The sequence below is a fragment of the Silurus aristotelis genome (genome assembly GCF_946808225.1).
Source record: "Silurus aristotelis genome assembly, chromosome: 17".
In the NCBI taxonomy this organism is placed as follows: Eukaryota; Metazoa; Chordata; class Actinopteri; order Siluriformes; family Siluridae; genus Silurus; species Silurus aristotelis.
This window is the reverse complement of record NC_139590.1, coordinates 21,226,730-21,238,912: the sequence shown is the minus strand read 5'-3', so window position 1 is coordinate 21,238,912 and position 12,183 is coordinate 21,226,730. Positions and strand designations below refer to the sequence as shown.

At 35.5% G+C, this 12,183-nt stretch overlaps 1 protein-coding gene and 1 long non-coding RNA gene across 2 annotated transcripts; both read right to left on the bottom strand.

The window, feature by feature from the left end:
• Positions 1-275: 275 nt before the first annotated feature.
• Positions 276-6,476, bottom strand: LOC310740416. The gene is made up of 9 exons (XR_014537651.1): positions 6,342-6,476; positions 4,543-4,603; positions 4,339-4,377; positions 4,168-4,201; positions 3,773-3,971; positions 3,085-3,231; positions 1,768-1,939; positions 1,337-1,437; positions 276-940 (listed from the first exon to the last, which is right to left on the bottom strand). It is a non-coding gene; the product is annotated as an uncharacterized lncRNA (long non-coding RNA).
• Positions 6,477-6,785: 309 nt separating this feature from the next.
• On the bottom strand, positions 6,786-12,095 carry LOC310740146 (interferon-induced protein 44-like). The gene is made up of 6 exons (XM_083566608.1): positions 12,060-12,095; positions 11,165-11,360; positions 9,614-9,763; positions 8,516-8,687; positions 7,664-7,764; positions 6,786-7,541 (listed from the first exon to the last, which is right to left on the bottom strand). The coding sequence occupies exons 2-6, from the start codon at positions 11,285-11,287 to the stop codon at positions 7,380-7,382; spliced, it is 708 nt and encodes a 235-aa protein (XP_083422734.1). The 5' UTR covers positions 11,288-11,360; positions 12,060-12,095; the 3' UTR covers positions 6,786-7,379.
• Positions 12,096-12,183: the final 88 nt, after the last annotated feature.

Sequence of the window (12,183 nt, the reverse complement as noted above, 5' to 3'; positions counted from 1 at the left end):
TTATGTACAGTATACTAATGCAAGCGGTGATCCAGATCCAATGAGCTTACATTATAGATTAAATTTGATTAAGTTCCATTTATTGATTTTTATTACATTTAAACAGAATATTTTATAGGACAAACATTTTATTCATTTATATTTTAATCTATTTCTATACCACTTTAAAGTACACACCAACTAATTTAGTCTGAATTTTAATATAAAATTATATATATATTTGACCAAAGCCACTGTTCACTGTGATCAAAAGTAAAAGTTTTACAAAAAAATAATTTATTTCTTCTTTTATTAAAAATACATTTTATAGACAAAGTTTTAAGCTTTCTATGCTGTTAAACAATTAATCCATAATCTACACCTAAATAGATTTTTCTTTATTAGCTTCTTATATATTCTTCACACATAATATTTGTTTACTTAAACATAAAAATGATTACTGTAGAAATAACATAATCCTAAAAAACTCATGCATGCATTCCTACATGAACTTATTCACAATCTGAATATATTTTTCACAAAATGTGTATTTGATTTGAGTAGATCTTCTTCTTCTTCTTCTTTCGGCTGCTCCAATGATATGATAATATAACAATCCTTGCTATCTGATTAAAAAGCGTTGCATTTGATAAAATGAATAATGATTTGTTTTCTGTGCATATCTACTGAATTAGGTAAAGTAAAGTGAAATCTATTCTATTTTCTGTAACATGGTCATGATGCCAGAAGACATTTTCTCGACAGCAGGTATTCAGAGTTTTTTTTTTTCTTTCTACTCTTGGAGGTCTGCAACGTGATCATTGGCAAAATGTGCAATTTGTTTCAGTGCCAGCAGGAGGAGCATGTCCATGTCGTCGTTTGTTTCTGTCTCCTCGTGGTAGTTATTCACAGGGAAGATGCAGTTCATTGGAATTTGCAGTTTGTTACTACAGTCTTCCATCTGCACACACACACACACACACACACACACACACACACACACACACACACACACACACACACACACACTTTTTAAAAAACATTCAGTGCCCTACACTAATCACTAATATTGGCACCCTTTAGTAAGTCTGAGAAAAGAAGGCTGTGGAAATGTTATTTGTTTAACCTTTTTTAACCTCTACTATGCTCTCATAGATATCAATTGCAAGCCACAACACATTTTTATCAAAAAACATAAAGTACTGACTAAAAGGTTATGCTAACTCTCTGCGAAGATGCTAACTAAATCTTTTCCAAACCAAAATAAAGGGTCACCGGCTTCTTTGATTACATTTGGCAACGGTGCCAGTGTTGTTAAAGGCACTATATAGTGTACATCATCCACATCATGACTAACCTTCTTTTTAATGATCTTGCTTATGTATATATATTTCATATTGTTCCAAACAGCTGGACAGAGAAGATCACCCATAGTCATGACAACAGCTCGAGGGATTCCTGCAATTTAGATTAAAAACATTATTCATGAAGAAAGATTTGGGAGTGCGTGTGTGTGTGTGTGTGTGTGTGTGTGTGTGTGTGTGTGTGTGTGTGTGTGTGTGTGTGTGCCACTGTATATAAAAATTTTCTATTACATCTTCATATAAAGTTCATTCTTCAAGATTGATCTTTTAAGATCAACCTCATTATGCAAATGTATTGTTGGTTAGAAATGTCTAAACTGACCTGTTTGTATGTAAAACATATTCCAGGTGAGGCATGTTGTATTGCACAAATACACAAAAGAATAAGTTTTGCTACTTCATTGTATATTTTCTTCTATTTTACCGTAGTCACTGGCTTCGTCCAAAAATCTTTTCATCTTGCCGATGGTTTCATTTGGCATCCGAGAGATAGAGTTTGCCGACACTACACAGACCACGCAATGTGTTTTTTGTCCTGTTGTGGGGTTTTGAATGTAGTTTGGATTATCTGAAGTCAGGGGATCGGCTTCATCAAACTATAAATAAAGAATTAATCATTGTAGAAAATTAAACATGCAGTACATATCATTAAATTGTTACTCTAATAATTGTAATATAATAATCCTGAAGATAGAGTACAGTAAGAGTGTTGTGGTGGTGAAGAGAGTTTCTGATGAAAGATGGTGATTGGTGCAGACTTTAATGGGCATGTAGGTGAAGGAGAACAGAGGTGATGAGGAGGTGATGGGTATGTACGGTCTTAAGGAGAGGAATGTGGAAGGGCAGATGGTGGTAGATTTTGCTAAAAGGATGGAAATGGCAGTGGTGAACACTTATTTTAAGAAGAAGGAGGAGCACAGGGTGACATATAAGAATGGAGGAAGGTGCACACAGGTGGACCATGTTCCCTGAAGGAGATTGGAGACTGGAGGTCGCTTTGTAGGTAAAGAAGAAGAGGAGGAGAGTGAAGACTAAAAGAAGAATGAGATGGTGGAAACTGAAGGAGGAAGACTGTAGTGTGAGATTCAGGGAAGAGGTCCGACAGTAGCTCGTTGGTGATGAAGAGGTGCTGGATGATTGGGCATCTACTGCAGAAGTGATAAGGGAGACAGCTAGAAAGGTACTTGGTGTGACATCTGGAAATAGAAAGGAAGACAAAGAGACGTAGTGGTGGAATGAGGAAGTGCAGGAGAGCATAAGAAGAAAGAGGATGGCAAAACAGATTTGGGATTCGACAGTGGCATTGAGTAAAAGACAGGAGGTGGAGCTGGAGGTAGCAGAGCTGAAGATGTTGAGGTTTTAGTTGGGAGTGACGAGGATGGACAGGATTAGAAATGAGTTTATTAGAGGGACAGCGCATGTAGGAGGTTTTAGAGACCAGGAGAGGGAGGCGAGATTGAGATGGTTTGGACATGTGCAGAGGAGGGACATGGGATATATCTGTATAAGAATGCTGAGGATGGAGCCACCAGGTAAGAGGAAAAGAGGAAGGCCAAGGAGGAGGTTTATGGATGTGGTGAGGGAAGACATGCATGTAGTTGGTTTAAAAGAGGCGGATGTGACCAGAATGGGAGCAACCGGATGAAGAAGAAGAAGTAAGTGTATGATTAAAAGGACACCAACAAAGAAAGATATTGATGTGTTGTTTTTTTTTGTTATTATTTTAAATCATGTTACCTACCATATATCCATCTGGTAAATGTCCATTGAGTGCACTTCTCAAATCATCATCATGAACATTTCTTGCACCTAATTCCAGACCCTTAAAATCAAACATGGTGATTTTCAAAGTTTCGGAGCCTGGATATTTGATTTCACAGCCTTTGTACTAAAGTCAGGAACACACACACACACACACACACACACACACACACACACACAGAACACACAAAAAAATATCTGTGATATACTGTATATATACTGTGTATATAAACTGTATATAGAGTATGTATTATTTTATATTTCCAGTGTTTTATTGTCTTGGGTTCACATTCACATTCTTTTTCACATTGTTTGCTAAGTCACCTGGACTTTTGACTGTTCCATATTCTCTTATTAAATATGCTGTTACTCTGCACTTGCATTTGATTTTGCTATCATGCATTCAGTACATTAACCAAATAACATTATGGTGGGGGATTCTGGACTTTTGACTTTCCTGGAGAGATTACAGCTTATTACAATATTCAAAAATGTAATGATTGAATTATAAGAAAGGGACTGTGATTGCTGCAAATGTAGTTTGAGCGGAATATCAAAATCAGAAAGCTGGAAATCCAGGCTCCAACCAGTATAATAATCATGTATACAAAGAGGTTTGCATAATTGTTGTATGTAATAATCTAACATACAACAAAATACTTACTTACTTTTTTTGTGCAGCTTGTTGATGATGATGGTGCTGCTTTCTCTTTAGTAATAATTCGGTTTTGAAAGACACTGTTGAGGGAATTTATAAAACTCGTCTTTCCCATTCCAACAGGTCCATGTAGCAGGATCCGAAGATTTTTGATATTTGGATTACTTGGGGTTATGTTTCTAATATCAGCTACAATCTCACTTTTACTTCTGTATAAAAAATTACAAATGATACTTGACATTACTTGGTAATTAAAACTTACAATTGATTAGACAACAAAGGTTCTTTTAAAAGTGTAACAGTATGCTCATATGGCTGTGATGTTCTGGTGTCCACACATTTGGTCAACAATGGTCTATGTGAAAAGCAAAGGAAACGTATTCCTACAGCTAAATCAATACTTACTCCCAGTTTACGCTTCTCCAGGGTTTGGAATACACTATAAAATGAAAAGCAAATTGGTTCAAATTTTCCTTCAGTTCTGAGTCTGCCACAAATATACATGTAAATTAATAGAAAATATTTGCAATCTTTGTGTACAAAAGAAAAAATAAACAAGATTAAAAAAAGACATACATTCAGAACCATACCACCATTTGTATACCGCATTCAGCGCTGTAGTAAAATAAACCAGGATTTTAGTCAATTATACATTTTCATGTACAAGTAAAGTAAAGTGTACATTCAAATGTTAATCTTAAGATCTGAAAGGATACATTTGCATAAATAAAAAATTTACAAAATGCATTTATTATACTTAAACAAAATGCAGAAACTTACGAAACCAGTAGGAAGACATGTTTATTTCAGCTGGCTGTATCCAAGTTTACAGTAGCAGAACCTAAAAATGAAACATTACTGATTAATGAGTGAAATATATTCACATAGACTTTTTTTTCCTCACTATTTAAATATACAGTACTGTCCATTCATTTTAGGCCACCACCAGCTTTGTTGTTGAGTGGTCTTACTAATGCAAAAGAACTCTAGCTTTTCATGTTCCCTTAAATTCTATGATCTTTGGCATTTTAATTGAAATTATGTGATTGAAATAGTTAGAAAGCGTACAGTGAATCTAACTTATTAAATGGGGACGTAATGCTCAATGCATGTCTTACACAAACCTGGTACAATAGATTTTTTTCATAGCAGTCATTTTAGGTGTTAGCAATGACATAAGTTATGGTTCCATTGCAATTAGGTTTATGAGAACAAGGTCACTTAAGCGTAAGAGAAGGTCACACTAAATGTGGCAAACAAGGCAACCTAAAAGATTTGAGACCAAATTATGAGACAGTTGAGGTGGAAAGTAATGAAGTTCAAAAACTTAAGTAGATTTATCTGGTATCAGTACTTTAATTCACAATGAATTTTTCTGACAAATTTGTACTTCCACTCATTACATCTTTTACACGAATTTCTATATTTTCTACGAATTACATTTTTTAAACCAGACTCGTTACTTTAGTTTTTAACTATTTGTTGACAATCAATATTTTTTCTTTTCATTGTGCACCCTTCTCAGCCCATCGACAAATTTCCTGTCTTTGCGTGGTCTGAAGTCTGGGGTTAACGTGGAAGAGACAGATGAAGTCAACGATGTAAACATGACTGGGAACAAAGACATTCATGATCACCATTTTTTCTCTGCTTGTGTTTAATATAGTGGATTTTGGGCCTGTCAGAGCACAAACTTCTTTACTTTAACCTGAGTGAAAAAGTGTAGTCAGTACTTCAGCTTTTACCAGAGTCTTTTAAAACATGAGCATCCATACTTCTAATCTGCTATAGTCTGACCAACACTTCACAACGGTCATAAAATATACCCCTCCCTCAGAGTGAGGCTAATCAGATTTTGCATTATGCTAGCTGGGCTCTTCAGGAAGGGGGATATTTCCTGACAACAGTCTTTGTGTTTCGATTTCTGTATCCTTCTGTTTTAAATGTAAAGACTTTATATAAAAAATTATATCAAAACAAGTTGATATAGTTGATTATATCCACAATATTTTACTGAATGATTGTATGTACATTCTTCACGGTTTCTAATCATTATCAAGGCAAATCCATTGTGCTTGTTCTGTTTTACTTTCGATTCGAGCAGATAATCTGTGTACCATATGTTCCTCCCTGTTAATCCCTAGTGAGACGTCTTTGTTCTTCGAAGCTGCTCTGTAGAAACTCTGTTCCAGGTCCCAAAACACAATTCAAAGAATCTGGTTATTACCGGCTCTGCCCGAGGTTAATTATGTGTTTTAATGCAGGATAAACTCTAAAACGGTATAGAAAAAGGGGGGTTTTATGGGCCAGGCTTGGAAACCAGTATTTTAGTAGATATTTTATTTTGTTTTCGTTTATAGGAAAGATTATATAATGTTCCGTTACACACTCTTGGAGTTCTGCTGAGGATTTTTACTGGTATTTTTCCCAGAATTATTTTCAGCTGCATTTTCCTATAAATTAAAAGTTTTTCAGCTTTAAACTATGCATATCAATTTACGTATCAATATATTGACATTCCATTCACTTACTCTATAAACCCCCACCCTTGTTTTTATTACATTTATTTTGTTACTTACCTCAAAAAGGAGACAACAGCAAATTTGATCTCTTATGAAGCTCTGCCTGTTGCGGATACCTTAAATATCTTCAAAACAGAAAGTGAAAGTGTGTTTGTATGTGTCTGTGAGAGAGAGAGAGAGAGAGAGAGAGAGAGAGAGAGAGAGAGAGAGAGAGAGAGAGAGAGAGAGAGAGCGAAAAAGAGAGATGCTGAATCTGAAATTGCTGACTCATTCCCTATATTTCATTGTAGGGGAAGAGATGAATAAAAAATAGTAAGTGAATGTGAATACTGACGGAAATATGCCTCAGAAAGAAGAGGATGTGGTTGTAGACAATTTTTTTTTAAATAAATGTTGCACCCAACCATGTATTAATTTGTGGTATATTTTAAATAGTATGGTTTTTTTACCATTATGTTTATGATGTTACATTAAATATATAAAAATTATTAAATGAAAGTGTTTTCATCACTGTAAGTGAAATTTATTTTACTGATTGAGAAACATAAAACCCAACGAGAAATTACAAGTATAGGAACATACAATTATGTGCAGAACGTTGCCTCAGGGTTTCTTGTATGTGTCTGGACCCTTCAACAAGGGTTCCACTGGTAATGTCTGACATTGAATGTTTGTTACTGAAATACTGAGACACACAAATACGAGGTGGTATTTAAAAGTTTCGAGACTGAGGCTGCTCACTGGTGCTCTTCTGACCATGCGAGTTACCACGTATGATATTTCATCCTGAGCGGCAAAGAGCAAACGTGAACTTCTGCAAGAAACTGGAGACCTTTGACAGACAGAGATGCTGCATTGAGTCGATTGAGGTGTTTTAAGAAAAAAATAAAAATAAACACACATGATTAGCAATTGTACATACAAATGTTCACATTAGCATATACATTTACGAGCTCAAGAAGAATAAAGCCATGTTAAAAGTATTAGAGTGAAATCAAGCAAAATGTTTTATATATAAAAAAGAAAAATTCAAAGTGCTCAAATTAGCTGAATATTAGTCTTTAGCTAGGTAGCTACTAATTTATCATTAAGTGTTCAGAGCTTGTCGGTGTAATCATTGGCAAAATTTAAGATTTGTTTCAGCGCAGACAGGAGGAGGACATCCATGTCGTTGTTCGTCTCTATCTCCTCGTAGTAGTTCTTCACAGGAAAGATGCAGGTCATAGGGATGGACAGTCTGTCACTGCAAACCATCATCTGCATGTAAGAAACGATCAGATGCTCAGGACTAATAGAGCAGAGAGGTTGTTCAACCATGAACCGTTCATTAGCTTCTGGATCCTGTGTGTTATACATTGTGCAATGATATTCAGACTGACCTTTTCCTTTATTTTCTTGCTTGTGTAGACATTTCTCAGATTCTTCTTGACCAGAGGACAGACTTGATCAATCATGGTCAAGATGACAACTTGAGGGATCCCTGCCATATTGGAGGAAAAATGTTATTGGTGGAGATTTATAGAAGATTTGTTGTCTAGGAAGTTTGATGTTTGAAATTGAATAAAATGATCATTTAGTACTGTCACATTGGTTCAAACTTCTGATTGGCAGCACTACTGCATTGCCTAGTGGTCTTACTAGAACAGCAGCCATTCTAACAAATTCACTGTATGCATATGGAATTCTGTGAACGGTCAGTTAACAAATCGGAAAATCAATGTGAAATTAGTTGATGAAACACCAGTAACATCTACACTATATGGATAAAAGTATTGGGACATTTGACTTTTCCATCCATATGTGGTTTTCCACACAAACTGTTACGACACAGTTGGAAGCACACAATTGTATTGTATTGTCATTGGATACGCTGTTCCAGCTAAACAATTCCCAGTGCACAAAGCCAGCTCCATTAAGATATGCTTTACATGGTTTGAAGGTTAAGATCTTCAGTGCCTTTCTATAGAGCTCTGTCCTTAACCCTACTGAATACCTTTGGGATGAATTGGAATGCTGCACCACAGGTCTCCACATGATCATTGTGGCTGAATGACCACAAATCTACACAAAACCTAGAGAAACATCTTCCCAGGTTATAATAACAGGTAGGTTATATATAGTTAGTTAGCTGGGCAGGTAGGATCACATATGGCAAAAATAAATCAAAATAGTCTTAAATGACTCTTTAAAAGGGTGAACGTGAAGGTTTTTTTTTTTCCAGAATTATTTACCAATATCAGTAGCATGTCTGAAGTTAAGTTTTAGCTTCTCAGAGATCTCATCAGAAATTTGAGAAATGCTGTTTGCTGACACTACACAGATCAGGCAGTGTGTTCTCTCTTCCATTGAGGGTTTGTTAATGAAGCGGGGGTCCTCAGGAGTTAAGTGACCGCGAGGGTTAAACTGTAAACAGAGCAGAAATTTTAAGGTAAACAATGAGAGTTAGAAGCATTGTTATCAATGCCAGAATTGTCTTTATTGTTCTATAATCATCACATTCTGCTAAATTTGTTTGAGCATGTATGGTTTTAAATATTAAGGAAAGAAACCATTTTCAGTTCTGTTTTTGAGAGAAATACACTAAACCTGTTCCAGCATTACATTGCCCCTGTGTACAAAGCCTGCTCCATAATGATATGCTTTACATGGGTTGGAGCAGAAGATCTTAGGTGGACTGCTATAGAGCTGAAATCTTATTGAACACTTTTGGGATGAATTGGAATGCTGGCCAATTCATCGCTGATGAATTCAACGCTGGCCAATTCATCCCGCCGGCCACCAACATCATTAGCTAACTTTACTAATGCTTTACTAAGTACTTTACAAATCTTATGGCTAGGCACCATAAACCTTTTTAACATATAGTGTATGTTGGAATTCATTTAGTACATAAATGACAATACTATTTAATCCTTTTTAAGGCTATTTTTTAAAAAGTGTAAATTACATTCTTATTTTTACAGATAAATATTTAAACCTAATATACAGTATATTTAGATATTGAATATAATTAGCTATAACACTGACAAAATTTGCTAAATATGATTAGCTATAACACACAATCTATGGCCATTTTTTTTAATTTAGAATTTGTGTTCTTAATCCAATCAAGTCAAATTTGTCACATTATTAGTAATACACTGAACAAGGTCCATGACAGAAACACAATCAAGAAAATGGAATTTTAAAAATAGAATGTTAATCGCAAGTACTGATGATGTACAATTTTATGCTGTTTACTAATAGGGAGAACAAAAGTGACGGTCTAATTTAGAAAATAGAAATATATTCAAAGATCATTATGAAGGGTTTGGAACCTTTGATTTGACCTTATATTCATCTGGCAAATTGCCATGCAAAGCACTCTTTAAATCCTCCAGATGAATCCCATCTTCTTTGCCATCTTCCACACCCATGGTGTCATAGAACATAAAAGATAAAGTTCCAGAAGTTCCATCTTTGATTTTGTAGGGTCTGTACTAAAGTGGAAAAAACATCAAATCTTATACTTTATCTGTTATACATTACCCAAGTATAATACACATGATTAATGGATCAATAATGGTAATCCATTATACAGTCAAGTTTATTCTTCAGTTAGGATTACATACAGTACTGTGCAAAGGTTTTAGGAAGGTGTGTATAAATGCTGAAAGGTAAGAATGCTTTTAGAAATAGTTTTTAATCACTTAATAAAATAAAAAGTCAATGAACAGTAAGAAAACCAAATCTGCCTGCAAAACAGTTTGCAAAAATAGTTTCTGAAGGAACTTGGCAGGTAGAGATTTGAAAAAACTAACCACAGATCTTCTGTGGATGTAGGCTGCCTTGAATTCCTATGTCTTTTCATGTAATCCTAGACAAACTTGAAAATGTTGAGCTCAGGGTTAAGTGGGGGCCAAACCATTTCCATGACTCACTGTTCTTCTTTATTCTGAAGATAGTTCAATGACAATGGCTGTATGTTTGGAGTCATTGTCCTGCTACAGAATAAATGCGACACCTTCCTGATGGTATTGTATGATGGATGAGTATCAGGTGGTATCAAAAGGTTTCAAGACTAATGGAGCTAACTGGTGCTATTCTGACCTTGGTCTTAGCACATCTGTGATTTCATCATGGACAGCAAGTTTAACCTTGTTTCCATATCAGAAGGCCTTTTTGGCCACAATTCTTCCATGAAGAACATTTCTGGACAGACTTCTGGTTTCTGCCAGTTCTTTGCTCATTGAAACTGCTGGATAGCTTCACATTAAGTTTCCTTGGCTGAGCACTGTGTCTACAATACTCAGCATTGCCCTTTCCTGTAGAAATAGCGAAATGGCTTGAACATCGCATCTTGAAACGCCGGTCTGCTTTGAAATCTTTGCCTGGGAAAGACCTTGCTGATGCATTATAACTACCTTGTGTCTTGTTGCTGTGCAATGTGTGCAGTTTTAAGCCTCCTAAACAGCTGTTTCTGTTTCAGATAATGACCGTGTTTCAAACTACATATGAAATGGTGATCATTAGCACCAGCTTGCCACTGTATAACTCTACACCTGACTCTAATTCTGCAAAAAAGGGTATTCACACCAATTATTGGTTTGATTTAGGTTTTTCTTCCATTCACTCACTTTGCATATTGTTAATTGATAAAAACTAACAATTCAAATATATTTTTGAAATATCTTGCTCAGTACTGTATATGGAAACTATCAATGGTTTCCACAACAAAATTGCCATCTATTAATGAACTATTTCTCTGCAGAAAGCAATAATGCTTGTATATGAGTCTGACTGTCTATGCAACAAATTAAGACATGCATATTAATAAGAAGGTAAAAAAGAAAACAAAATACTGCTGCCTGTAATTTATAACTTACATACTATATACTTACAATTTTGGTGCAACTAACATTTGATGATAATGATGCAATTGCTTTGCTCGCAACTCTGTTTTGAAATGCACTATCAATGGAATTCACAAAGCTGGATTTTCCAGCCCCTATGGGTCCCTTCATCAGAAATCGGAAATGCTTGATTTGTTGATTACAGACCGTAAACTCTCTCAACTCCTCCTCTAACTCGCTCTTGCTGTTATAAAATAATAAAGGATGACAAAAATCATTTGTAAATCTATTGCTGTTCAAAGAAATGATGAACAAAAGAATGTCAAATCTACTCAGGACAATACACTTAGTGTACCTTTTACTGACTGATTGAGCATAAGAGCAGATGGATGGATCACTTTATTCACCCCAGAGGAACATTTCTAAACATTTTGTTGTGTAAGAATAATTGAATCTTCTTCTTCTTCTTTCAGCTGCTCCCATTAGGGGTTGCCACAGTGGATCATCCGTCTCCATACCCCCCTGTCCTCTACATCTGCCTCTTTCACACCAACTACCTGCATGTCTTCCCTCACCACATCCATAAACCTCCTCCTTGGCCTTCCTTTTTTCCACCTTCCTGGTGGCTCCATCCTCAGCATTCTTCTACCAATATAATTCATGTCCCTCCTCTGCACATGTCCAAAACATCTCAATCTCGCCTCCCTCTCCTTGTCACCAAAACATCCTACATGCGCTGTCCCTCTAATAAAACTCATTTCTAATGCAAGAATAATTAAACAAACGTTTCAAAATTGGTTTCTGTCCCTGGATTTCATAAATCCTGCAATTCTAATGTGTGTATGCATGTGGACTTCGGTAATAAATCTCCTGCATCTCAATCATCTCCTGAGTCCTGTAAATTATTGTTTGACTTGAATAAATGTATCGAATTTATACTCACTTCCAATTTATGTTTCTGCATTGCCTGTCAAACACTAGAAAAAAAATGTGGAAGTGAATGTCTTATGGAGTAGATATTAAATAATAAAAAGGTATGAAGTCAAATTTGTGAAAAGAACAAAGAT